At 37.5% G+C, this 27,551-nt stretch overlaps 4 protein-coding genes across 4 annotated transcripts; 2 read left to right on the top strand and 2 right to left on the bottom strand.

The window, feature by feature from the left end:
- LOC119770624 lies at window positions 1-4,887 on the bottom strand. The gene is made up of 4 exons (XM_038265857.1): window positions 4,645-4,887; window positions 1,059-1,496; window positions 524-997; window positions 1-466 (listed from the first exon to the last, which is right to left on the bottom strand). The coding sequence occupies exons 1-4, from the start codon at window positions 4,721-4,723 to the stop codon at window positions 42-44; spliced, it is 1,416 nt and encodes a 471-aa protein (XP_038121785.1). The 5' UTR covers window positions 4,724-4,887; the 3' UTR covers window positions 1-41.
- Window positions 4,888-11,301: 6,414 nt separating this feature from the next.
- Window positions 11,302-13,303, top strand: LOC6050351. Its single transcript, XM_038261218.1, has 4 exons — window positions 11,302-11,497; window positions 11,560-12,298; window positions 12,359-12,805; window positions 12,867-13,303. The coding sequence occupies exons 1-4, from the start codon at window positions 11,342-11,344 to the stop codon at window positions 13,301-13,303; spliced, it is 1,779 nt and encodes a 592-aa protein (XP_038117146.1). The 5' UTR covers window positions 11,302-11,341.
- Window positions 13,304-17,367: 4,064 nt separating this feature from the next.
- Window positions 17,368-19,744, top strand: LOC6050355. Its single transcript, XM_001866936.2, has 4 exons — window positions 17,368-17,506; window positions 18,200-18,399; window positions 18,574-18,808; window positions 19,234-19,744. Exons 1-4 carry the CDS (start codon window positions 17,497-17,499, stop codon window positions 19,659-19,661), a joined length of 873 nt encoding a protein of 290 aa, XP_001866971.1. The 5' UTR covers window positions 17,368-17,496; the 3' UTR covers window positions 19,662-19,744.
- LOC6050368 (gustatory receptor for sugar taste 64a) lies at window positions 19,647-27,512 on the bottom strand. Its single transcript, XM_001866935.2, has 4 exons — window positions 27,180-27,512; window positions 26,486-27,122; window positions 19,883-20,135; window positions 19,647-19,821 (listed from the first exon to the last, which is right to left on the bottom strand). Exons 1-4 carry the CDS (start codon window positions 27,502-27,504, stop codon window positions 19,735-19,737), a joined length of 1,302 nt encoding a protein of 433 aa, XP_001866970.2. The 5' UTR covers window positions 27,505-27,512; the 3' UTR covers window positions 19,647-19,734.
- Between the last annotated feature and the right edge of the window lie 39 nt (window positions 27,513-27,551).

Below are 27,551 nucleotides of genomic sequence, written 5' to 3' on the forward strand. Positions count from 1 at the left end.
GTTAATTAAACATAAGCACAGGATATCGTAATAAATCGTTTTCAGTTTTCGACCAGAATTTCAAATTCTGTTAGCGAAATTTCGTTCCACTCGAAGGGCACCATCAGCACGCGTTGGTTCTCCATAACCCTGCCAGGGATCATGGCGCCCTTGTGGTAACCGCGCCCAATGTAGACCGTCTCACCCCACATGGTGCGGCCACAGACGATCGCCTTCGCGGGAATCCTTCCGCTGAACGGCACCCAGGACGCCCGGGTGTTGCACAGCGCCTCGTACGAGCTCATTTCGATTTCCTTGCCCTTGTACGAGGTGCGACACATCCGTCTACGCGGAATGATCTTCGCCGGCAGTTGGTTTCCTTCGTACGTGACGCGGCCCACGTAGATCGGGGCACCGTCCTTGTCGTATCCTCCGAGGATTGCGCCTTTGGGGAGTGGGGACGCGTTGGTGCTCGGCTGCCAGTCCACTGCGGATTGATTCCTGTTAGGATGGTTTAGTTTCTAGACAGTTGGACAATACTTACAAGATTGAGCGCAGCGAGTCGTTGGATTGCTATTGTCCACCAGAATGTCAAACTCCCTCAGCGTGTACTCCTTGAAGTTGTACGGAATCTTGCAGACTTTGCTATTTTCAAGGATTTTTCCCGGGGTCAAGCTGCCGCTGAACTGTCCCCGACCAAAGTACAGCTTCTCGCCGTACTGATCGCGGCCACATTCGATCGCGTTCAGGGGGAACACCCCGCGGAAGGGCACCCAGGACACGTTGGCGCAGCACAGCGCGTCGTACTCGGTCATCTCGAACTCGAGCCCCTGGTCACCGGTGTGGCACATCTGCTTGCGTGGCATGACCTTCGCCGGCAGAACTTGACCGTAGCGGAATACACGACCCAGGTAGATTGGAGAACCGTCACTGTCGTAACCGGCCTGGAGGGCACCTGGTGGAACCGGACCCTTGCTCGATGCCCGCACCCAGTTGCCTCCGACGCTTTGCTTTTGGGCTGAAAATTTGAAACTTAGGTCAACTTCACGTTCAGAATAGTACAGAATAACACAACTCACACTTTCCTCCATCGACTAGCACCTCGTACTTGGAGGTCGCTTGTTCAAATCCACCAAACGGAACATACAGACAGCCCTGGCTTTTGAGCACCTTTCCCGGCGTCACGCTTCCGTCCAGGTGGCCCCGTCCGATGTACATGGGTTCACCGTGGGTGGTTTTGCCGACGAAGACGGCACCCTTTGGAATTTCTCCGTTCACGGCAGGAACCCAGGTGAAGCTGAGCCCGGTGAGCACTTCAAAGTGCGCCTTGAAGAACTCGATCCCACCCTGGGACACGTAGGCCACCCGACGCTTGGGCAGGAACTTGACCGGCAGCATCTCGCCGTAGTGCTCCGCACGGCCCACGTAGATCTCCGAACCGTCGGTGTCGGTTCCGGCGCGGACGGCATTCGCCGGGTGGACGCCGGCGTCGGCTGACCAGGGAACCCAGTTGTAGACTGGAAGGTGGAATTCAATCAATTAATAATCTGGTTGAAATCTTTTAAATTGTATACAACAAAAAATTACACTTTTATTCGATGTTTTGGTTAAAACTTATGCCTGTGCCTAATATGAGCCAAAAAGATGTAAAAATTCGAATTGCTAATAACATTTCTGAATCAACGCGGACCATGTTGAAGGCTTCGATAAAATTTAGGGGCAAAAATGTCTAGGTACTCAAAACAGGAATTAATTAGGTATTTTTTTACTCGATCTTCTCCGATACCAAGAAAACTTCGTAGACATGTTATCCTGATTTTCAGAAGCAGTGCATTGGCGGCCCTAATGAGCTTGATTGGACGTAACAGGAGCTGGCGCTCCGCCCTTCAATTTTTAATAACCCGTAAAAAAAGATTTTTTCAAAAATGTCACTTTTTGAGGCATTTTGGCCACCAATGTGTTTACCAAAAACATCACTGGCGTGTAGGCCAGATCCTTGCGCATCTTTTGGTATATATGACATTGACATTTGGAGCACCCTGGAGCTCGGTACAGGCCTTCAAAGTTTGGCATTTTTTGGAAAAATCGGCCCCGGCAAAATCAAATGGCGTCTAGGGCGTCGCGAGGCGCGACGCATATCTTTTTTGCCGGGACCGATTTTTCGAAAAAATTCCAAACTTTGAAGGCCTGTACCGATGCCCACCGGAACAAACCCTTGAATGCCCGCCAAAAAGTCATTTTTGTTACATCCTAATATTTATATTCTTAGAAAGAAATTTCGTAGTTTAATTTATTTTAATTTTGAATTGTATAAAATCGTTTTGTCAATTGCAATGAAATTTTCTAATATTATTAATAATAAAACTTCTTTGGTAATCGCGTATATTTTTGCTCCTTGATTTTTTTTAGACATTTGCAATATTAATATTTGCATCGATCTTTTTTTTCAAAATATATTTATGACAACCTTGTTTACACATTCCTGAAAAAAAAAACTACAATTTGAAGCTTCATTTGAAGCTAAAAACCTAGTTTTTTTTTTCATGTAATTCACATTTGTACGAAATGGAAAATTTAGTTTTCTAGTGAATTTTTTCCAATAAAAAAATATTTTGAAAATAATTATTTTCTATTAATGAACTAAATTTAAAAAAAATCTTTAAAACAAATTTAACTTTTTCTATGCATTCAAATGATGTCATTTTGCATCATTAGTGTTTCCATACAAATTGGCCATTTGAAAATATAAAAAAATGCACCATGAGATGGGATTTTCTGGTAAAGTTGTAGGCCATGATTAGAACTTTTCAGAAAATAATGGGATAAGGGAAAAAAATGTTTTTATTAGATTTTTAGAACCAAGAGTTGAATTCCAAAAGCACAGCAATATAAAAAAATAGTCAAATAAAATTTCAAAAATTATATTGAAACACAAAATCATGTTTGAAATAAAAAAAATACAATTAAACTTTTTTTGTTTAAATAAAGGGCACCATTTTCAATCTTTTTTCTCCAAAAACGTTTTTTTTTGCATTTAAATTTTTTTTACATCAAATTTATTCCGAAACTTTATAATAAAGAGTTATCTTTTGAAAGAGCAAAAACACTTATTTTGGACAAGCTTGGATTTTTTTTTCATTTTCTATAGCAGAAAATTTCACAAAAGTTTAGATTTAAACATTAAAAATCAAACCAATACTATCCGAGGTATCGCGAGTTGAGTAATAAGGATTAATTAGTTAACACCGCAAAAAATCATTTTTAACAAAGTTTGAACTTTGCATGTTGATAATAATGTTTATAGTGTTTTTTTTTATAACGTTCAATGAACAAATCTGATTAAATATACCCATTTTTGTCACATTTTGACTTATTCTCATTACTTTTGCAGTTTGCTGCTATTCGACCATTATTTTTCAGATACATCAACAATCAAGAGTTATTTGCTCTTTTTATTTGAGTTATTTATTACTGTGAAACAGTCGAAACACTTTATGAAAGCTGTAATTCATGAACCAAGTTCTAGAATGCCGGTAATTGAAATGGACCGTAACAGGATATATTTCCCATGAATCAATTGTGGTTATCAATTTTCTAGACTATTTTAAATGAAATTCTTTGTATCGACAATTCTACAGTTATTTTAAATGAGCCCTACAGAGCTAAGAGATTTCCTGCGTTTATAAGACCTTTTCAAATAAAACTATAAAAACGAAACAAATTGAAAAATGTATTTTATTTTAGAATGCAAATCTGAACTTAAATCTTAAATTGAACTTAAATATTGTTGAATCATTATTTCAATATTTAAAAAAATAACTTTTTTTAGAAAAAAATAAAACAACTTGCACCATCCGGAACAACCCAAGTAACATTTTTTTCCAGGAGTTCTACAAGCGCTCTTCAAGATAGTACAGCATATCAGTTTGGACCGCGGTAGGATAAAATTTTCTTCAAAACTTCTTCAGGAGTTTCAAAGAGTACTTGAAGAGAGTTTTATCCTACCGCGGTCCAAACTGATATGCTGTAGCTATCTTGAAGAGCTCTTGTAGAACTCCTGGAAAAAAATGTTACTTGGGAATGTTTTTTGAAGTTTTAGAGTAAATAATACTTTTTTTTTGTCTAAACATATCTAGCAAAGAAATAAAAAATTATAATTAAAAAATGTTAGGTTAATAAAACGCTGTGCAATGGCTGAATTTGAGTTCAAGAGTCACATTTCCGCGAAATTGTACCCGATTAATGTCAAGCTTGCTTCGAGATTTCTCAATCGAGAGCCGGCGCAATAAATCTCAAGTAGCATCCGTCAGTATGAAACGCACGCCAAAATCGCGTAAAATAGCTCCGAGCTGAGCTGAGAACAACCGTGGCACGAGCGGCACAGCTGAGATAACTAGTGTTGGTCGTGAAATTTTCACACTCTCTGGGATCAAACTAAGGGAAAATGCAAGGTTAACGAAATTTAGGGCAAGGGCAATAGTTTTTTCTTGGTAATGTTCTGTATTTTTCCTGTTTTTGATTTTTTTGTCACATTTAATATTCTTTTTCATCTTTTTTTTTTGTACAAAAAAAGGGTTACGTATTATCTCCGACAAAAAGGATCTGCACTTGAAGGTTACTGTTGCACTTACAAAATTATTCAATCCAATTTTCACTTTTTCTCACCTGGCATGTTAACGTCATCCTCAACTTTTGAGGCAAAGCGTTCCCTTAGCCCGTACCGTGTCACTTCGTACCAGGACATATTAATGTTTTGAATTTATCACTCTAACTTAACCAACAAAAAAAAGCGTCTTGCTTCGATATCGCGGGAAAATCGACTGAAAAAGAGCGTAGTGTTTCCCGTGTCCCGTCAGTTATGGTACGAAAATAAATTTTCGTCAAGAGCGCGGTTATCCGAATTTCCGCTTGTTCTTCGCGAAACAACGGCAAAACAAATATTGAAATTGTGAGGAAAAAAAAAAGAGACGACGTTAAGGAACTCAAATGGGTTCTATTAATATTGGCGCATATGATGATGATGGTGGTCAAAGTACTCTAGAGAACGCCAACGGGTTTTGTTTTGGTTGTTCGAGAGGGGGTGATGCCTTAGCTAATCACGGTTGATGCAGGTGATTTTGGATTTTAGGATGAATGCAAGAGTGCATTGTAATACGTATTCAAATCTTATTGTTAGGAAATGTGCACAAAAAACTGGATCATAAAATTGTCATTTTTGACCCTCTTTGCATTTTCTGTTTTTCTACATACTTTCTTGGTGTTCTCGTCTCTATTGGTTAACTTCATAAAATTGTTATTTTCAACCCTAAATATACATTTTTTATTTTCAAATCAAACCCAAATAAATACAAAATCATACGCTTTACAACACACAGACAAAACTGAGCGTACTATTTTGCAAGATTTCTACTCAGATTTAAGCGTCCGAAGGCTTGATTGGGGAGAGTACTCACATCTTTTTTACCTCAAATTTCCATCCACCCCGAGATTCCCTGGGACCTTTGGATTACGATTTTAATTGACGACCAGTGACTCTACCGATACAGTACCTTTGTTTATCTTTACTACACAGTAAAAAATTGTGTAAATTTGGAAAGAGTAATTTTGGAAGGTTGAATATTACCTCTTTCATGATGTAATTTTACCTCAATTTTGACTAAAAAAATGACATTACACCAGAAAAGTGGTAAAATTACACATTTTAAGAGGTAAAATTACACATTTTTTCTGTCATAAAATACGTACCCAATCCCAGATGTAATATTACCATGATTTTATTTACTGTGTATAGACATCTATTAGAAAAAAACGAGAAGACTCGGATCGTTTTGCACCCTTCGACAAATTTGAGAAGAAATGAATATTAAAAAAAATCAAATCAAGCCATCCACGTAGAGCGTCCAATTTCTCGGGGCAACCAATTTTACGGGAAACGGGAAATTTTTACACAATTTCCCGGGAAATTTGAAATTAATTGAAAATTGTTCTGATCTTGGCTCTTATTAATATTTTGCAACAAAACTGTATAAAACAGCGACTTTAATGATTAAAATAAGTGTGACGATTAATAGCTTGACTGCCTGTAAAAAACCAGTCAAAGTAGTTAAGTTGAAATGAAAAAAAAAACAAGCACAAATTATGTTTTTCATGACAAATAACTTTTCTAAAATAAATCATACTATTTTGTTCAAGCACTAAAACAAAATAGTGAAGCTTAATAGTTTTACCTTAAAAATCTGACTTTTCGAGTTGGTTTTACTTCAAACAACTCCATTTTTTTCAAATATTTGGAGTTAGTTTTGAAAATATGTTCGCAGTTTTTGGCACCTCTCAGTTTTCAGGTATTTAATTGACTTACAGTATGTAAAAAAAGTATTTACACCCCTTGGGCACCATGCAGATTTTGTGATGAAACATGTAAACAATTTAATGTTGACAGAAACTTAGTATTACGTTTTGTTTAGAAACTCATGCCGAACATTTTTTACAAAAAGCTCATGAAAAGACGATTTCAATAAAAAGTTATATAACAAATACTATTACAAAAATTAAAAAAAGGTGCAAAAAAAGTTCGACACCTTTCGAAAAATGAACATAAATAAAGTTATTTGTTGACAAATCACCATTAATCCAGTCTACGAACTCCAAATAGGCATCCTTGACTGATTTAAAAAATAATTTAGATTGAATATAAAGTTTACTAACTACTTAGTACAAAAGTTTATATAACTCTGGAAATGCTATATAAAACTTATCTTAACTTAATTTTGCAAACTTTTAATTCGACTAAATGTCAATGACACATTCCGCCGTGACGTTGTAACGCTTTGACTTTTCTTTTTTCAGTATTTCGGCTGTAACTCAAAAAATACATGAAAAAGGTATATATGTTATTACAGATTCGGAAAGGGCATTAAATTTCCTATAAGAAACAGTATTGAAACATTATTTTAAGCAAATATTATATTTTTGAGAGGGGAATATGTAGCGTGACGTTGCAACGCGTGACTTTTTCTCAATCCTGACCCAATTCATGTTTCGCCATTAACTCTGCTCTGTTAAACGGCAAATTTTGAGTTCTTCTTCCATTTTTAATTTAAAATTGGCTAACAAATCGAATGCAATGATTAGTTTTTCGAAAAAATCAAACCCCGATTTTTAAAGACCACATACATTTCGTGACGTTGCAACGCTCTCTTTTTGAAATCAGGATTTTTCGTTGCGTTGCAACGTCACGAAATTCTAGTTTCAAAATAAATCATAGTTTTTGTTAGTTTTAACAACTGTAGATTAAAATTTTAGTATAAGCCATTGATAGACAGTACAAGGACATGTGAATTGATTGGCCCGCCCATGTTAGCCCCCCCCCCCCCCCCCTCTCTATACCGCACAGAAGTAGTACGATTTACGATGTTTTTCAAAGCGCTTTCAAAGTAAAAATAAATATTTGTATTATTTCATTATCATGAAGGACACCCCTCCCTCCCCTCCCCCCTCCTCTATCCATGTAATGGGACGTCCATGCATTACGTAACGGCGTTATATCAGAGGGGAGGAGGGGGGATTCGAGGATTTAAACAAAAAAAAATGTATTTAAACAAAAAAAATGTAAAAAATGTAAATGTAAAAATGTTACGTAATGCAAGAACGCTCCCTTAATATTTTAATGGTTTTGGGCAATTTACAAAACACGTGGAAGTTTTAGAAGGGATGTAAGGAGCTTAAAGTTTTCAGGAGGACTGATATTTATAAATAAAGTGCCCATATCGTTTGTTGATGGCCCCTAAGGGGTGATCTGCAAACAACGTAACTTATTTTGTAGACTTTTATGCTTTTTAAATAAAATTTGAGGAAATAGTAACAGTGTTTATCAGCGCAACATAACATTTTTAATTTCCAAAAACTAAACTTTGCATACAACTTATTTATGCAAGGGATCGTCCAACAACAAAGTGACAAAAATTTGTAAAAAAAAAACAATCGAATCACGTGATTTTTATTGTTTAGTGAATTTCACTGTAATTTGGCCTACATAAGGGTTTGGGATAAAAAAAAATCGTTGCGATGTATTAGAATGAACCCTCACGTAAATCAGTTTATCATAAAGGGGCCATCCAGTAACCACGTGATTAATTTTTTGAAAGTTTTAGAATTTTTCCCCTTGTGAACATCGGTCTATTTTGATTTGTTCAACAAGTTTCATAAAATACCTTCTTTTTTTCGAGTTGCATACAAACTTAAGTGACGGAATTTGTGAATGACCCATGTACAATTCTTCTGTAAATATGCTCAGAAACATTATATGAAAAATATATAATATTTAGTATCCTTTTATCTTCAACAAACAACTACGCATACACCTTTTATGCCATGTGACCAATATGATTAAAAATTTCGTGACGTTGCAACGCAAACTTAAACCTGTTGTAACTTTGGATCTAGACAACCAATTCTAGACCAAAAATCTAGACAACGCTCTAGGTTGCATTTGAAAGCTCTTTCCAAGTACAAAGAGCATCCGAAATATCAAAATGATTGAATGTTTAGTTTTCTGTTGGCATAAGCAACTGTCCCTTTTTCGTGACGTTGCAACGCAATAAAATGGTAAACTTACACTAGTTTGAAAAAATACTTAACTTAAGATAAACTGCAAATCCATGACATTTCCTTTTAGTACATCTATAAACCTACAAAATGCAATCAAAAGAATAATTTTTGGATTTTATTTCGCTGAAAACCAGGAGTTTTTAGAAAAATGTTTTCAAACGATGATTTTATCACGAATTGATGCATAACTTAACCAACTTGTACAAAATGATATTCAAGTGATAAATTAATGAAAACCATGATTTTTGAAGCTTCAAGTAGTCTAGAATCGAGGAAAAATATCCAAATAGCTCATACACGCTTTTCAAAATTTCATCCTAAGGTGTACATTGCCGGAGAATGTGTCCAATATATTACCATAGAATTGCTAAATAAACATTTTGGAGTGAGTATAACACCGTTTTGGGGGTCTAAAATAGAATTTTCGTTGAAATTTCGTACCAACCCGGAATTACGTCGTCGGAAAATCCGCCAAAATCCAAACCGGTCTACAATTCACAAGTCAACCTATGTTGCATCGGAAAGGGCATAAAATTTCCGATCTTTTGATACCCAAACATCTAGGTTTTCTATAAAACCCACGTTTTTAAATACCTGAGCAAAAAGTAAGTTTGATCCACGAGAACAAAAATTACCGAAGTCCATACATTTTTGGCAGGTTGCTCAAACGAAACCATAACAACGTTTTTACCTAGGTATTTAAAAATGTGGGTTTTATAGAAAACCTAGATGTTGAACCTAGATGAAAACCTAGATGGGTATCAAAAGATCGGAAATTTTGTGCCCTTTCCGATGCCACATAGGTGGACTTGTAAATCGTGGACCGGTTCGGATGCCGGCGGATTTTCCGACGACGTTATTCCGGGTTGGTACGAAATTCCAATGAAAAATCTATTCTATCGATACAAAGACCCCCAAAACGGTGTTATACCCACTCCAAAATGTTTATTTAGCAATCCTATGTTAATATATTCACATATAGTTAAATTAAAAGTTTGCAAAATTAAGTTTAGATAAGTTTTATATAGAATTTCCAGAGTTATATAAACTTTTATACTAAGTAGTTAGTAAACTTTATTTTCAATCCAAATTATTTTTTAAATCAGTCAAGAATGCCAATTTGGAGTTGGGAGACTGGATTTATGGTGATTTGTCAATAAATAACTTTATTTATGTTAATTTTTTATGCATAAAACCATTATTTAAATTAACACCATTCCACAATCACACAGCAAAAAAATGTAAATTTGGAAGGTGTAATTTTAGAAGGTTGAATATTACCTCTTTTATGATGTAATTTTACCTCAATTTAGACTGAAAATGCGGCATTACACCAGAATAGTGGTAAAATTACACATTTTTAGAGGTAAAATCACACATTTTTTGTGACATAAAAGATATATCCCTTTCCAGATGCAATATTACCATGATTTTTTTTTCTGTGCAGCCTTACTTTTTTTTCATATTTAACTTTCTAACACCTATAGTTGCATCAGTGCTCCATAATTATTTTATTTAAAATTTTAATTTCGTGAATACTAGGTACAAAATGAATTGAAGAAATTTTTCTTGCTCCAACCTATTTGAAATATTAAATGATATCAATTCAATTTGCGTCTCATTTAATCATAGTTAACAAAAACGTAAAAAAGTCTCAATTTTGCTTGGCGGGAAGGAGTTTATAAAAAAAAGAAATACAGTTGACTCTCTGGCCGTGTACCGATGAATTCTTCAGTCCCTTCAAACTGCATATTTCGCTTTTCTTTATTCCTCGATATTTTCTCTTTCTCGACGGTCCCTTGGATTCTTTTTGCTTTAAACATCTATTCCGGTTGTCAAGAATTTCACTTTCTCATGGCTTGCATAGACATTTTTCTTTGAGAAACGAAACTTTGATAGGCGATTGACATTTCTTTGTTTTTGTTTGCTGAACGTTGCCATGATTCTCTCGCATAGCTGCATGGTTAGCAAGAAAAAACAAATTTCAATCGAGTCTTCATTGTGCATCGTTCTGTAAACTGATGCTTCTCTTCCTCGACGGTCCCTTGGATATTGACAACCAGAATCCTCTCTGCGGTAAACACAACGTAGTAGGGCTGGCCGCTTTAATTGTTCTCGGATGTACTGCAATTATGAATAATGACAAGAAAAGTGAATGGGGCGTAATCTAATCACAAGATTTTCCAGCATGCTTTCATCAGACTGGCTGCGTTTGTGTTAGATTAGACTAGATTAGATTACCTAAATTGTGATAGTTTATTTTCATGCCGCTAAATCTATTGCCAAATGCTTCAGAAATTAATATTACCAGAGCATTTTTACTTGAGGAGCATAGTTAAGTATTTAATAGCTTGACCGAATAAATGACGTGGAATCAGAAATTTCTAAATAAGTTTGAAATATGGACCATTTACCCTAATTGTTAGTTGGACAAAAAGCTGAGAAGACATACATACGCCGACTTCTATATATAAGTGAAGTGCTTTCAGCAAGTCCAGCAGTGTTGTATTGAGAACCTGTGAAGGAACAACTCAAGTGCTGGCCTAATAGCTGATTGATAAGCAAATCTAACATTATAGAACTTGAAAAAATGGAGTGTATCGAGCACACGAATCGCATCGGAAGATGTGCACAGGTTGACCGCGCCATGACCATTCCACAAGGTTAGTTGTTTCAGATTCGAGTCCAGGTTTTGATACTTTGAATTCTAGAATTCGAGTGGATTCCCGGCACGGTGTCCGGTGGACTTCCTCCGATGGCCTTGTCGGTGGGTCGTGAACCCGAAGGAACGCCAATTTACGTTGGTCGTGCGGACTACAACGGGTGCACGTTCCCGGTGAAGATTGTACCGGAAAAACAATCCGCCCATATGACGGTCGATGGAGTGAATATTTTCGTGCGTGATTTTGAGGTTTGTTTTTTTCATGTTAAAGGAATGAGAGCAAAAAAAAAAAAGAGTTCATTTTCTGACAGATTTTGTGTGGTTCTGGTTTTCGATGGATTCGAAGCGCCAAAGGTCACATTCCTAGCAATGCTGTATCGTGTCAGAAGTCATCGGAGGAGACCGCGCTGTATGTTGGCCGTGCACATCATGGGGAAGGACTGATTCCGGGCAGGATTGATACAGCTGTAGGATGTTTGTTTATCTCTACTGAAGAAGGAGAGATGAGCTACATTTCGTACGATGTTTTAGTTCATGATCATCAGTCAATAGTTGGTTCGCAACGAATTGATGATCGAGGTCAGTGGGTACAGGCAGCTTGTTACGGACCTGTTCCTGCCGGTGCTGTCCGAGCCGGTCATGATAGTGACGGAACGGAGATTTACGTGGGACGCGTGAATCACGAGGGGAACACGATTCCGGCGAAAATTATTCCGGAAAAGAAAATGGCTCATACACAGCACAATGGGCAGGAAATTGGCAAGTCACACTATGAAGCGTTGTGCAGTGCTCAAGTATCGTGGGTTCCGTTTCTGGGAAGAATTCCAAAAGAAGCTGTAAGCTGTGGACGGTTGAAGAATGGAGAGCAGGTATTCATCGGTAGAGGAAGCTTTATGGGAAGTTTGACGCCAGGGAAAGTTTTACAGTCTTCGAAGATTCTGCACATCCCTTTCGGATGGAATGAGGTGGAAATTGACGAGTTTGAAATTTTAATCTACAATCGTAACAAAGGGAATGATCAGCTCAATGAAGAGTTATCTGTTAAAAAATGTAAGTAAATCAAAATTATAATTTAAAATATGTACTTATAAAACACCAATTCTCTTCCAGTAACCTGGCTACCGCGTAAAAACTATCAAGACCCACCAGAAGGAGCCGTTCTGGCCGGGTACGACAGTGACCGGTCGCCGATCTACGTGGGACGGGTGATGTACGAAGGGAACCAACTTCCGGCCAAGGTGATACCCCGCAAGCAGCTCTGCCACAGCCAGTACAATGGCGAAGAGATCGAAATGATTTCGTACGAGGCCCTTTGCCACGGGAATGTTGAGTGGGTAAGATTCCGAGGAACCATTCCAGCGAATGCCGTGGTGTGTGGGCGGTTGATTTCCGGTGAAGTTGTTCACATAGGCAGAGGTAGCCACTTGGGCAGTTTGACGCCGGGACGGGTACTGTCCGGCGAGAAGGTTCTGTACATACCGTTTGGTTGGAAGGAAATTTGCATCACCGATTTCGAGATATTGATTGATAATGACTTTAAAGTTTTGAACAAGAATCGTAAGTTTATAAAAATCCCTCTGAAATACAACACGAATATTGAAATGTTACTTACTTGCAGTAAATTGGATCCACACAAAACGAGAACAACCAGCCCCGAAGGGAGCCATCCTTGCCGGGCAGGACTTTAACGGGTGTCCAATCTACGTTGGACGTGTCCAGCACGATGGCAATCGCTTTGTGGGCAAAGTCATTCCCAGCAGACAGATCTGCGATACGACCGATGAAGCGGGCAACGTAATTCCCAAACTATCGTACGAGGCACTGTGCGATGCGCAGGTCGGGTGGGTGAAGTTTGAGGGATCGATTCCAACGGAAGCCGTAGAGTGTGGCCGGGATCGGCACGGCGGGAAGGTTTTCGTCGGAAGGTGCCACTGTCGGGCGGAGATTATTCCGGGGACGGTACTGGAGGCGGAGAAGAAGTTGCGGTTTGTCGAGGGGCCGGAGATGAAAGTGGAAGCGGAGTTTGAGATTCTTGTTTATAGTTGTGGGAATTAGTCATTGTTTTTAGTATGTTTTTAAAGTAAGAGATTTTACTCAAAATCGACGATTTCCCGATTTTACATAAAGTTCATTAATACACACAGAATACTAATATTTAAAAACCTGTATTGTACTTTTATAAAGCATTTTTTAACGATTAAGTGTCGTTGAAAGACCATAAAAATAAAATTGTATTATTTACTCACAACTCTTCAAATCCATTATAATAAATTATATCTACATATTGATTAAGTATAGAAACAAATAACATTATTTGAATAAATGAAACTAAAAAACATAATTGCAGAATATTTAACAAAGTACTCCGTTTATATGATACCTCAGTTTTATGCTGAACGTTTTGAATAAATAAGGATTGTTTAGCTTAGATTTCAGTAGTGTGGTGCTTTTCGGGACGCGCAGTTCTGTTTTTTACCTTCTTTTTTTTCATTGTTTTTTTTCCACTCGCGTTCGTTGGCCGATGAGTTTTTTTGTGTTGTTCTCTATTTATAGTTTTCTATAAAAACGTACCTATTTTTTTGAGACTAGCAGGTCGTATTGCTGGATTAAGCCCTTTCTATATCATTTCAATAATCATTTCAATAAATGAAGCCCTTCCTACATCACCGTTGATCGGAAGGCACGCCGACGTAGAATTTCTGGAGAATCGCGGTCGTATTAATACTATATTTAAATCCCTAGATAGCTATCTTTCCGCAGCCGGATTTTTAAAATTTCAACCGATAAACAAATTGCTTATGGTCGCATCACCTACCACAGTGAATCCTGACCTCATACCCATCTTACTAACCCCTCAAAACTCATGTGATACTTTGTCGGAGACGCAGCCGATTTAGCGGTCCCATCACTCAAGTATCGGCTAACATTCCCATCCACTTCCCCGTGTCGGTATTGATCAGCATGATAGGGACCTTTGAAAATTGCGAAGGGGTGATGTTTGGTTCCTACTTTTCATCTGTGGTCCACGGAGCAATGTTTGGGGGTCCTGGTCATTAACGAAGTAGCAGCTACGGGTAGACACCAATGCTATGCTATGCTATGCGTAGGCTGCCATTTACGCCAACACTAATATTTCTTCAAATTTCTTTCGACGTTCGGCGTTGGGCTACAATGTCCTTTCATTAGGTTTAGGCAAAATTTAGAATATACCCAGAATCCAGGGCTGTCTCATTGTTCCCTACACATTTTAGCCCATGGGTAACAATGAAACACTTTAATTTTTCTTAATTAATCTTTTCAAAATCTATGGAAATCTTTCAAAACAAGAATTAAAAGTGATTTTTGGTATGTTTATAAAGTTTTAACTTCATTTAACCAAAAATACAAAGTTATTTGGTGTAAATATATGGATTTTACAAAATTTAAATACTTTTTAGTAAAACTTTTGACATGATGTTTTACTAGAAAAATGTTGATTTTCGTAGAGTGTCTCATTGTTCCCCAGCTGTCCCATTGTTCCTGCCAGGTGCGTCTACAATGAGAAGAATAACTTTGGCTGTAGATGTTGGATCGCTCTCATATTTTGGTCAATGTTAATGTTTATTGACATTTTTGAAAAAAATGTTTTTTACGGGTCATATCCCATTTAAAATTCAAATGTATGGCGTTACATCCAATCAAGCTCATATTTGGGATTTTGGCTTAGTATGCCCACCGGAACCAAGGTTACTGTAAGAAGTAACCTTGCACCGGAACAAACCCCTGAAAGCCCGCCAAAAAGTAATTTTTGTTACACTCTAGTAATTATGTATAAAGCCTTTTATTAAATACTCTTCGTCGCAAAATTAGAAAATCGGACTTGAATTTTATTACAAAGTATTATTTACAAAGAAGAACTTTATTTTTTGCCTTCCACTGCTCTAAAAATTAACTTTACACAAAAAGCTCGTAGGTCCACCTTCATGTATACCTATCTATTCAGAATCGAAAACTTAACAAATGTCTGCCCGTCTGTGTGGATGTGTGCAGGAATGTAGGTGTGTAGGTGTGTATGTGTGTGACCAAACGTAATTCATTTCAAACGAATCCAAAATGTTAAAGATCGGGCAACAATGTCTTAAGTTACGACCACTTAACTGATATTTATGTACTTTTCTGAGACAGATCACACATATTTGTATGAAAACTATGTCCGAAACAATCAGTCGTGCTTTTGTTGAATTGGTAATCGAAAAACCTTTTAAATAAGTCTCAAAGTTTGAAGATCTGGCAATCCTGTTTCAAGTTATGTTCACTTAGGTGATGTTTGTGTACTTTTTTAAAGTTGTAATTTAAGGGTGCACATCAACCAAAGAAGTTGTTGTCTTCTTATTTCAAAATTGTCAAATTTATGGACCCAATCCTGCATCAATTTGATTGTAAAAATAGTCAAATGTTGTTGTAAATTGTGTTGTAGACAGTACATTAGGGGATGAATAAAAAATTATATTAATAGTTCCCGTAGTTTTGAAGATAGTAAAATATCTATGACAAAAATCTTGGTGCGAAAGTTCTGGTTGATGTGCACTGTTATGTATCTGTATGAAAATTACGTCCTGGTCGATCATTCGACCTATCGTTTAATAGGTAATTGTAAAACATTTCAAACAAGTCTAAAAGTTTGAGGATCTGGGAACCCTGTCCTATGACCACTTAACGGTGCACAGCAACCAGAACTTTTGCACCCAGATTTTTGTTACAGACATTTTAGTATCTTCAAAACTACTGGTACTATCGGAATATTTTTTGATTCATCCCCTAAAATACTGTCCACAAAGTAATTTACAACAAAGTTTCACTAATTTTACAATCCCGTTGTTGCAGGATTGGGTCCGTAAGTTTGACAATTTTGGAATAAGAAGACAACAACTTCCTTCGTTGCTGTGCACCCTTAAATGATATTTATATATTTTTAAAGATTTTTTTAGAGTTTGTGTTTCTCCTCCAAAAAACAAATGTAATGGCAGATATCAATTATTTCCGGAACTTTATGTGATCCATTTTTGAAAAAAGTGAGGATGGCACTAAGCACATAAGTGGATTTAGTTAGTTTCTAACTAATACTCCCTACTTTTTATGTCAAAATAAGTATACTGTATTTTTTCTTAATGTCGCAGATCGTGTTTTGACCTCATTGCAATGTGATTGGATCATTATAAAACATACCATTTAGGCAAAATAGTTTGTAGAATGAGTCTAGAACAATAACAAATATATAAATAATTAATAAATGAATAGATAAATATTGAGTTTTTTTTTCGTAGAACGACAGTTTCTCAAAACACGGAAAAAATAAAAAAAATCAAGATATAGTTGGATTTATGCCAAGATTTATGATTCTGGGCCAGAAATGGAAGATTTTATAAACATAATTGATATAGGTAACAATTAAAAACTATTTGTAATGTAATATTAATGTCAAATGTGCTGATGATATGAATGTTTGACACATTGAAACCGTTTCTCGAGAACAATAAGTGAGTTTGTTGGAATCTGAAATTTCCAATGTAGACTTCCTTATTTTTTATGAGGTAATGCAGTTTTATTGAACACTGTACAGTGGTTTTTCTATTGGAAATGTTTGATGACTAAATTGTTTCAAACTGAAATTCATATTCAATGATTCGTTCAGGCCCTTTTGGAAATCACATTTCAATGGAATGTGTTGGTGACAGTACTAATTACTTATCTTCCATTTGTTGGCAGGATTTTAGTATTTGTATCAATTTTGAAAGAAGTGAATCATACACGTTATGTGGTGCGGGACGATAAGAAAGACGATTTGCCCATGTTAGACAGGTGATGATAATAGCTAAACTTTCTTTTAAATATTTGAATGCCAGTTTGAAAATGAGTAATTGTATTGAAATTGTGATCGATTTTTATTGTTTAGTAGATAAAAATCTTAATGTATAAAAATTTTTGTTAAATGTATGTAAATTAGAAAACAAAATACAAAAAAATATCTACATGAAATTCGTCTATAAGTAATTATCAAAACATAACCAAGCCGTTTATCAGTTCCAGGCCCACTAACACTGCCTAGTACTTAGCAGTAGTAACCAACAAAATTGATAACAAAATGCGGCCTTATTTACGGGCCAACTGGCAGTACCGCTGAAACCGGCGTCAAGTAACGATCTAAAGTACGCACAAACAGCACGGCTTTTGCTGAGTTTTCCAAGTTATTAGCTTTCTAGTCCAAAAAAATGAACGCAGGTGAGTCACTGCTGTCTATCAGTACCAAGTGCGGGGTGTTTTGTGAAGAGTTTAAACAAGTGTTTTGTTCTTTTTGTGATGAATAATGAGGGAGGAGGATATTTGCTATTGCAGCAAACCTAGTTTAGATGATAACAACGGAAATGCTGTGGATTGTTTGAAATGTTTTGTAATGAGTAATGATCATTTATTAGAAGAGGAAAAGATTTGGGGATCTGGGAATTCTATTCACAGTTTGGAGTACTTTTGTACATCATACATCAATTAATTAAGAAATTAATCAGGAAAATTGATTGGAATTTGAATTTGATTTGAATTTTTGTGATTTTTTTGAGATCTGGAAACTCTGTCATGAAACATAACTGCTTCATTTTTTTTAATAAAATGTCATGTAACTAGATGGATTAGAAAAAAAGTTTTGGCAATTTAGGAACACTGTCAAGCGATATCGGCATTTTTTCAAATTAAAGTTAATTAAAATGTGACGAAGCTAGCAACTGACTACAGATAAATTAAGTAACGTTTTTTAACTTTTAATTTAGGTTAGCGATTGATGAAATATCAGCCAAATAACATTTTCCTTATCAAACGATTACAATTTTTTTTGATAAAAACGAGACCTTGCACAACTTCTGAACTCATCGATACTGAAAATATGTAACAATTTGATAACAATATTCCGTCCCACCCTAGGATACAACTGGATGCCATGGTCGGCGCACCAGGGAAACCCTCCGGCCGGAGTGTACGCCGGCAACGACCAGGACGGTTCGCCGATCTTCGTGGGTCGTGCCTTCCACGAGGGTGACCAACTTCCGGCCAAGGTCCTCCCGAGCAAGCAGGCGGCTTACGTGTCCCACAACGGATGCGAAATTTTCAAGTCACACTTTGAGGTGAGCTGACAGCTTTTTATCAATCTTTGAACAATTCTTGAAACTGATAAGGGTGAAAAGTCCCCGGGCTTTGCGGCGTTATCTTTCCCCGGGGGCCTAAAGTGTGTTTATTTTCGCTAGCGTGGTCGATTATATTGATTTGCACCTTTTATTTCTTATCTTGCTGCGGTACAGGTATTAAGTGGTACGGGATTCACCTGGGTGCACAGCAGCAACGGACACGTCCCGGCTGGGGCGGTGCTGTGCGGTAATACGACCACCGGGGAGCCGCTGTACATTGGGCGTGCCCATCACGAGGGTAGTTTGACGCCTGGGAAGATCCACCGCAGCCACGGATGTCTGTACATTCCATTTGGAGGGGCCGAGCAGAGCATTCTGCACTACGAGGTGCTGGTGGGACAGCAGCGATGTAAGTTTATGTTTCAGAACAGATTTACACAGGACAGAACTGTAGAGTTAAACAGCTTTCGAAGGGACTCCAACTCTGACTCCGGCTTTTGAGAATTTAGCGACTCTGGATCCGACTCCAGCTCTGCAAAAAGACCCGACTCCACCAACTTCGACTCGAACTCTATCAACAGCTTCCATACAAGATTGTTCAAAGTTTGTTGACTTCGACTCCGGCTTCTGAAAATTGAGCGACTCTGACTCCGAATCTGGGTTCTTAGAATTTGCCGACTTCAACTCCGCCTTCGACTCCAGGTACTAGAAAATACCCGATTCCATCGACTTCTGCTTCAACTCCGACCAATGGACAACGAATTAAGGCCAAAATATCATCAAATTGATTGTCAAAAGTTTTAATAAGTAGCGATTCCTCCACCCCCCTTCCAGCCAACTGGTCACACTGCTCGGCCGGTGCTCCCCTGCCGCCGGGCGCCATCCTGGCCGGCCACGATGCGGACAGTGCGCCGATCTACGTGGGCCGCTGCTACCACGAGGGTGACCAGCTGCCGGCCAAGGTGATCCCGAGCAAACAGGTCGCGTACGTGTGCTTCAACGGGCAGGAAATTCCCAAGTACTCGTACGAGGTGCTGTGCAACGGAAACGTCAGCTGGGTTCCGTCCGGCTTTGGGACCGTTCCGCCGAACGCCGTGCTCGGGGGTCGTACCTCCAGCGGGGAGGTGCTGTACGTTGGTCGGGCGCACTACATGGGCAGCTTGACGCCGGGCAAGGTTCACCCGAGCCACCAGACGCTGTACATCCCGTACGGGGGCAGTGAGGTCGCGATGAAGAACTACGAGGTGCTGGTCGAAAACTGAGTGTATTTTTGTTGAAACCTTTTGTCAAAACCAAATCACACCAAAACACACATTTAGACTTCAATAAAAGAGCTTAAAAGTTACAATCCTTGGTAGTATCTTGATCATTGGAGACCTGGTCCAGCAGAACCAACTCGTACGTCACGATCGTGCCGGCCATCTACAAACAAAATTATATCAGTCCAAACCCCTTTCTTGAAACTCCCAAGCCCGATACTCACAGCCAAAATCAGCGGCCGGGTGATGTAGAAGAAGCGCTTCCCGGAGAAGGCGATGTTCTTGAGCGAGATGTGGTCCAGCAGACGTTGCAGGTCCAGGTTCCAGTTCAGGGTGGAAAAGTCCCGCAGCAGTTCGAGGGGTTTCAGCGAGGCTTCGTAGATGGAGGCCGATATGTAGAGGGTGACGAAGCAGCGGCTCATCAGGAAGAGCAGCGAGTACCAGAAATAGACCGATGTCATCGGGGTGGGTTTGAGTCTGTAATGGAAGGTGGCCGGATTAGTTTCTGCTGTATTCTTTATTCCAATTAATTGATTTGTACATCATCGCTCGATGTGTATTATATGAGTAAATATAACAAATACATCAAATAAATACAGTCCTCGGCTCGATTATCCGAAGGCCATGTCAAAATTTGACCGAGCCACGTAGCCTAGTTGTAACGCTCCCGCCAGTTGTGTTCAAATCCCGGCTCGAGCCAACACAACTGGTGATCGTTTTTCTTCTGGATTCGATTGCTTAGTAAAGGGAAGGTAGTATATCGTCACAAACTGAACCTTATCACGACACCTTAGGGAGGCGACCTATGGAATGTTAACGTTAACCTTAACATGTTAACATTAAGTTGAGAATGAAATTGCCACTGAATCCGCTTTGTAAATGCCGGCCCCGATACTCTTCAAGGGTGTTCCCCACAGGAACTGGGAAAGATTTACTTTTTGTTTACTTGTCAAAATTTCACTTCGGAAAATCGAATCACATTTTTTTTTCGTTGTCTTATTTTTGATTGTTGAGCTTAAGTTTGACCCCTAAACTTCTCTAAAGTGATTTCGAATTTTAAATCCAAGATGTCGGCCAAAATGGCGGTGATGAAATATAAAAAAACACATTTTTTAATGTTATAGGCAATCAACCATTCAAATTTGACTAAAATGAGGTTTGAGTTCTGCACTCGAGTTTTATGTAAAAAGTAAGAAAATAAAAAAATACATTTTTTTTCATGATTCGATTATCCGAAGTCCCATACAAACCTTCGGATAATCGAAACTTCGGATAAACGAAGCTTCGGATAATCGAGTCTGGATTATGCAATAAATACAAGAAATACTGTCCAGACTTATCCGAAGCCTCGATTATCCAAAGTTTCGATTATCCGAAGTTCGATTATCCGAAATTTGATTATCCGAAGGTTTGTATGAGACTTCGGATAATCATAGCATATCCCATTTAAGTCGAATTTGAATGGTTGATTGTGTATAAAATTGAAAAATGCATTTTTTGAATATTTCATCACCGCCATTTTGGCTGCCATCTTGGATATCAAAATTCTTAATTACTTTAGAGTAGTTTAGGTATCATACTTAAGCTCAACAATCAAAATAAAGAAAACGATTTTTTTTTCGTGATTCGATTATCCGAAGAGAAATATTGACAAGGCCTTCGGATAATCGATTCTGGACTGTACAACAAATACTTGAAATACTTGAAATACAACAAATACAACAAATACAACAAATACAACAAATACAACAAATACAACAAATACAACAAATACAACAAATACAACAAATACAACAAATACAACAAATACAACAAATACAACAAATACAACAAATACAACAAATACAACAAATACAACAAATACAACAAATACAACAAATACAACAAATACAACAAATACAACAAATACAACAAATACAACAAATGCAACAAATACAACAAATACAACAAATACAACAAATACAACAAATACAACAAATACAACAAATACAACAAATACAACAAATACAACAAATACAACAAATACAACAAATACAACAAATACAACAAATACAACAAATACAAAAAATACAACATAAACAGCAAGGAAAACATAGACAACAAAGACTACAAAGACAACATTAGGCATTTTTTCATGATTCGATTATCCGAAGTCCCATACAAACCTTCGGATAATCGAAACTTCGGATAAACGAAGCTTCGGATAATCGAGTCTGGATTATGCAATAAATACAAGAAATACTGTCCAGACTTATCCGAAGCCTCGATTATCCAAAGTTTCGATTATCCGAAGTTCGATTATCCGAAATTTGATTATCCGAAGGTTTGTATGAGACTTCGGATAATCATAGCATATCCCATTTAAGTCGAATTTGAATGGTTGATTGTGTATAAAATTGAAAAATGCATTTTTTGAATATTTCATCACCGCCATTTTGGCTGCCATCTTGGATATCAAAATTCTTACCGGCTTCGTGGCTTAATGGTTACGGCTTCTGCCTCACAAGCAGAAGGTTCAGGGATCAAATCCCGGTCGGTACCTTTGAAATTTGGAATAAGAAATTTGAACTTGAATATGAACAAAAACGAAAATGAATCAGGTGGGATTCGAACTCACGCCTTTGGATTGGTGGTCTGGGACGCTAAGCAGTCGGCCATCAGAAGTTTACATTCTAGCAGTGAAATGATCCGTAGTGTTGAAACATGTTATCTTCTCATATTAAATACGCGCTGATCCCTGATTTGCCTGAGGGGATTGGAAGTCTAAATATAGATCGAGTTTCCTTCAGATGCTTGCTTCTATGTTTAGGCGGGGCCGAATAATGCCCAACGACCTCGGAATTGGACCGCAAGGAGCTCTGTCATTCTGAAATGGGTCGTTGGAAGCAGCGCGAGGGCTATCACCACCTAATACCCGGGACTGAGATAAGTTGTATCAGCATTCGGCATATACAAAGTCTGATTCAAACTATACTTTCCCATAATATCGCTACCGGTTAGCGGGTATTGGATTGGACCACACACACACACACACACACACACACACACACACACACACACACACACACACACACACACACACACACACACACACACACACACACACACACACACACACACACACACACACACACACACACATCTTGGATATCAAAATTCTTAATTACTTTAGAGTAGTTTAGGTATCATACTTAAGCTCAACAATCAAAATAAAGAAAACGATTTTTTTTTCGTGATTCGATTATCCGAAGAGAAATATTGACAAGGCCTTCGGATAATCGATTCTGGACTGTACAACAAATACTTGAAATACTTGAAATACAACAAATACAACAAATACAATAAATACAACAAATACAACAAATACAACAAATACAACAAATACAACAAATACAACAAATACAACAAATACAACAAATACAACAAATACAACAAATACAACAAATACAACAAATACAACAAATACAACAAATACAACAAATACAACAAATACAACAAATACAACAAATACAACAAATACAACAAATACAACAAATACAACAAATACAACAAATACAACAAATACAACAAATACAACAAATACAACAAATACAACAAATACAACAAATACAACAAATACAAAAAATACAACATAAACAGCAAGGAAAACATAGACAACAAAGACTACAAAGACAACATTAGGCAACAGAGAAATTCTCTAGGAAATCGGTCTTTTTTTTAATTTTTTTTTTGTATTTTTTAATCCGGCTGAACCTTTTTTGGAGCCTTTGGTATGCCCAAAGAAGCCATTTTGCATCATTGGTTTGTCCATATAATTTTCCATACAAATTTGGCAGCTGTCCATACAAAAATGATGTATGAAAATTCAAAAATCTGTATCTTTTGAAGGAATTTTTTGATTGATTTGGTGTCTTCGGCAAAGTTGTAGGTATGGATATGGACTACACTGAAAAAAAATTATAAGCGGTAAAAACAATGGGTGATTTTCAATTTAACTTTTTGTCACTAAGACTTGATTTGCAAAAAAACAATATTTTTAATTTTTTTATATGTTTTAGGGGACATAAAATGCCAACTTTTCAGAAATTTTCAGGTTGTGCAAAAAATCTTCGACCGAGCTATGAATTTTTGAATCAATACAGATTTTTTCAAAGAATCGAAATATTGGTCGCAAAAATTTTTCAACTTCATTTTTTGATGTAAAATCAAATATGCAATCAAAACGTACTTTAGTGAAATTTTGATAAAATGCACCGTTTAAAACTTAATGCTATTTTTGGGTAATTTTTTTGAAAATAGTCGCAGTTCTCTTTTCTTAGCTTTTCTAAAATATTTTTTTCAAAAGTGGGCAAACATGTGCATTAATTTCAAAAAATTAAAAACTACTTTTTTTTTTCAAAAAAGTTGCTGGTTCAAGTGCTTTAGAGCAACTCTCCCATCTGGCGATTTGGCAACCCTGCACATTTGACAGTTAGCGCGCAAGAGGCAAACTACGCTCATTTTTATTCATCACTCAAATCATCTAACGTCATGATTCGAAATCCGGACACTTAGTAGTATATTATTTTTGTTATAGTTGGCAAAAAATCATGTAATAAGTTGGAAATGTAGAAATATCATCAGGATTTAGTATAAACAGTCAGTTTTAAGAGAATGCATGCAAAATATGTCTTTTCTAACAATTTTTCATCAGAATTTGAAAATTAAAATCACTTGTTCTGCTTCGAATCCCGGACACTGTTAAAAGCTGATTCGAAATCCGGACACTCGATTTTGCTTATGAATCGCACCAATTTGTACTGGAATGATAGTGAATGGCATTCTTTAGGTCTCTAATAAACTGTTAACATCAAAACAATCGATAGTTTATATACAAATTTGCTAGAATTTAAGGAAATCAAAAACATAAATTTCTGCTTTGCCTTTCCGGTGCTTCGGACGCCTTTGAAATATTTCAGTTGAAATGTTTCGCATTTTTGGTAAACTTATTATTTTATTATATTTTATTGTTTTGGCATTAACTGCAGCGTTCAAACTAACTTCAAATAAAAGTTGATGTTAGAATTCATCAAATAACACTGTTTTGACATTCATAATGCGAACTTATATCTAAATAATTGATAAAACAAGTTGAAGTGTCCGGGTTTCGAAGCGTCCGGGAATTCGAATCATGACGTTATGCTCAAACGGAACGGACGAAATAAACATTAGTTTTAGTTTACACAGTAAAAAAAAACATGGTAAAATTGCATCTAAAAAGGAGTACATCTTTTATGACAGAAAAAAGCTTTAATTTTACCTCTAATAATGTGTAAATTCACATCTGGCAGACGCTAGGAAAAAATATCTGTAATCTTAAAAAAATATCAAACCGGCGATAGTTATATCTAGCTTACTAAGTCCGCGCCCCAACCCGCACGGCTAAATCGCCGCTGTGAACACTGGATGATCAAAGCCAATGTACCTCTATGTACCGTATATGCAGTAAATACAGTATACAATGTACGGAGCACATAGAGCTATATTGGCTTTGATCGTACAGTTTTCATAGCGGCGAGTTAGCCGTGCGGGTTGAGGCGCGGACTAAGTAAGCTAGATATAATTATTGCCGGTTTGATATTTTTTAGGATTACAGATATTTTTGCCTAGCGTCTGCCAGATGTAAATTTACACATTATAAGAGGTAAAATTAAAGCTTTTTTCTGACATAAAAGATGTACTCCTTTTTAGATGTAATTTTACCATGTTTTTTTTTACTGTGTAGTTTAAACGCGGTCGTCTTTTCTTCCCTCCGGGATCTTTCGCGTTCCGTCGGCCAAGGTCCAAACAGTTACCTTAAAATGGCTTTAACTTGAAAACAGTGCACTTTATCAAAATTTCACTTAAGTACTTTTTGAATGCAAATTTGATTGTATATTAGGGTGCCCAGAATATGGGACTTTTCCTCAAAACCTCGCTCCACAAGCTGAATATTGTTCCTTGGGCTATTTTAGGACTCTGAGTCAAATATGAGCAAAATCGGTCAACATTTACCCATTGATACTCGGAGGTGAAGTTTGTATGGGAAAAATCGAAAAAATGTATTGAAAACACAATTTTCTTACAACTCGGTCTGCACGGTGCGCTACTTCCATCCAAATATTCCCAAAAGTGAGATTCTTATTGAAAATTTAATGCTTTACAACTTTGTAGAACATACGAAAGCTGTAAAATTCGATCCTGAAAAGTTATTAGCGATTTAAAAAAGTCATTTTTGTATGAAAAACATTTTTTTCACCAACTTTAGGCTCGGGTATCAATGGGTTAATCTCAACCAATTTCGCTCAAAATTTGCACAGATGCTTAAAATAACCCAAAAAACTGTTTTTCGCTTGTGGAGCAGGGGGTCATTTTTTCTGGGCACCCTATTGTACATCGAAAAATGAAGTTGAAAATTGCGACCAATATTTACATTTTTTTGAAAAAAAAAACAGTATTTCTTCAAAAAATCATAACTCGGTCGAAGATTTTTTACACTTACAACTTTGCCGAAGACACCAAATCAATCAAAAATTTATTTAAATGATACAGATTTTTGAATTTTCATACATCATTTTTGTATGGACAGCTGCAAAATTTGTATGGGGGACAAACTGATGACAAACTAAATGGCTTCTTTGGGCATACCGAAGGCACCAAAAAAGTTTCAGTCAGATTAAAAAATACAAAAAAAATCGAATGGCCGAAATCTCAGAGAAATGCTCAACAACGACAACAAATACAATAAACACATCAAAGACAACACAAACAAGAACAGAAAAAAAAACATTTCCAGGATTAATACTCACTCAAAAATATTATACAACTGCACCGAAATGAAGAACATGTTGTTCGCGCAGGACATCAGGATGATCCGCGACAGCCGATCGTCCATAAAATTGACCAGCTCACTCAACCGCAAGTAATCCAACCTTATTTCGCGCCACACTTCCGGCGGCTGGTCCACTCCCTTGAACCGCTCAATCCTACTATTAAACTGCCCAAAGCGCTTCTCCAACGATAGACACACGCAAATGATAAACACATCGATGTAGTGCCAGGTGAACTTGGCTACCCTCATCATCAGCTCGATGCCCACTCCGACGACCGTGTGATACGGAATGACCTTCACGATGTGGGCATGCTCCCGGTGGAAAAAGTTCCGCCAGAAGTCGTCCCTGTGGGAACAGTACTTCATGTGGAGTTCGTTGAGCTTGTACGCCGATATGAAGTTCATAATGTCCTCGACAAAGGCGAAGAATATAACCGCGGAGGCCACGCATTTGACCAGCTTGTCCAGCTGAAGTCCCTTCCGGGTACTGTATGGGTAGTACAGGAAGGGCTTTTCCTGCTCCGTCCAGTAGGCGACAATCCAGTGCCAATTTCTACCCAAGTTGATGAACTCTATCAGTGCTAGCGTAATCACCGTGTAGTAGATGAAAGTTGCTTCAAACAAAAAAAAAACATTAATCGAGAATCTCTTGTTACAATACGAACTCTTACCAGCACTGCTCAACCCGAGTACTCCACGCCGGATGGAGTACATCAAGAACAGCACGACAATCGATACTATCGCAAACAGCGTCACACAGGAGTACAGAAAGCGCAAACTTCTAACCCTAAACGCCAACTTGTCCGGAGTGCGGTGAAAATACCCACTCACAGGCATCAGCGAAAACAGCTGCCCAAACAGGATAATCGGTGCCAGGGCCACATGGGCGGTACAATCATTCGGGATGGATTTCCGCGGGGTTTCTTCCTGCGCTTCTTGAACTACCAAAATGGGGCCCTTTTTCATGGACTCTGCGGATTTTGTAGCGAAAAGCATAGCGGTATCGAAGGTGGTGTGTCACGCTCGAAGGACTAAAAGTAAAT

Source organism: Culex quinquefasciatus, chromosome 3 (assembly GCF_015732765.1).
Source record: "Culex quinquefasciatus strain JHB chromosome 3, VPISU_Cqui_1.0_pri_paternal, whole genome shotgun sequence".
Lineage (NCBI taxonomy): Eukaryota > Metazoa > Arthropoda > Insecta > Diptera > Culicidae > Culex > Culex quinquefasciatus.

Coding starts and splice junctions, on each gene's coding strand:
- LOC119770624 (XM_038265857.1), bottom strand. CDS start 4,723: ATGTCCTGGTACGAAGTGACACGGTACGGGCTAAGGGAACGCTTTGCC. Junction 1,497..4,644: donor GGATGACGTTAACATGCCAG/GTGAGAAAAAGT, acceptor TCCACCTTCCAG/TCTACAACTGGGTTCCCTGG. Junction 467..523: donor GACTCGCTGCGCTCAATCTT/GTAAGTATTGTC, acceptor ATCAATCCGCAG/TGGACTGGCAGCCGAGCACC.
- LOC6050351 (XM_038261218.1), top strand. CDS start 11,342: ATGGCCTTGTCGGTGGGTCGTGAACCCGAAGGAACGCCAATTTACGTT. Junction 11,498..11,559: donor TTTTCGTGCGTGATTTTGAG/GTTTGTTTTTTT, acceptor ATTTTCTGACAG/ATTTTGTGTGGTTCTGGTTT. Junction 12,299..12,358: donor AGAGTTATCTGTTAAAAAAT/GTAAGTAAATCA, acceptor ATTCTCTTCCAG/TAACCTGGCTACCGCGTAAA.
- LOC6050355 (XM_001866936.2), top strand. Junction 18,400..18,573: donor TTTTCAAGTCACACTTTGAG/GTGAGCTGACAG, acceptor GCTGCGGTACAG/GTATTAAGTGGTACGGGATT. Junction 18,809..19,233: donor GCTGGTGGGACAGCAGCGAT/GTAAGTTTATGT, acceptor CCCCCCTTCCAG/CCAACTGGTCACACTGCTCG.
- LOC6050368 (XM_001866935.2), bottom strand. CDS start 27,504: ATGCTTTTCGCTACAAAATCCGCAGAGTCCATGAAAAAGGGCCCCATT. Junction 27,123..27,179: donor ACTCGGGTTGAGCAGTGCTG/GTAAGAGTTCGT, acceptor TTTTGTTTGAAG/CAACTTTCATCTACTACACG. Junction 19,822..19,882: donor CCCGGCCGCTGATTTTGGCT/GTGAGTATCGGG, acceptor TTTTGTTTGTAG/ATGGCCGGCACGATCGTGAC.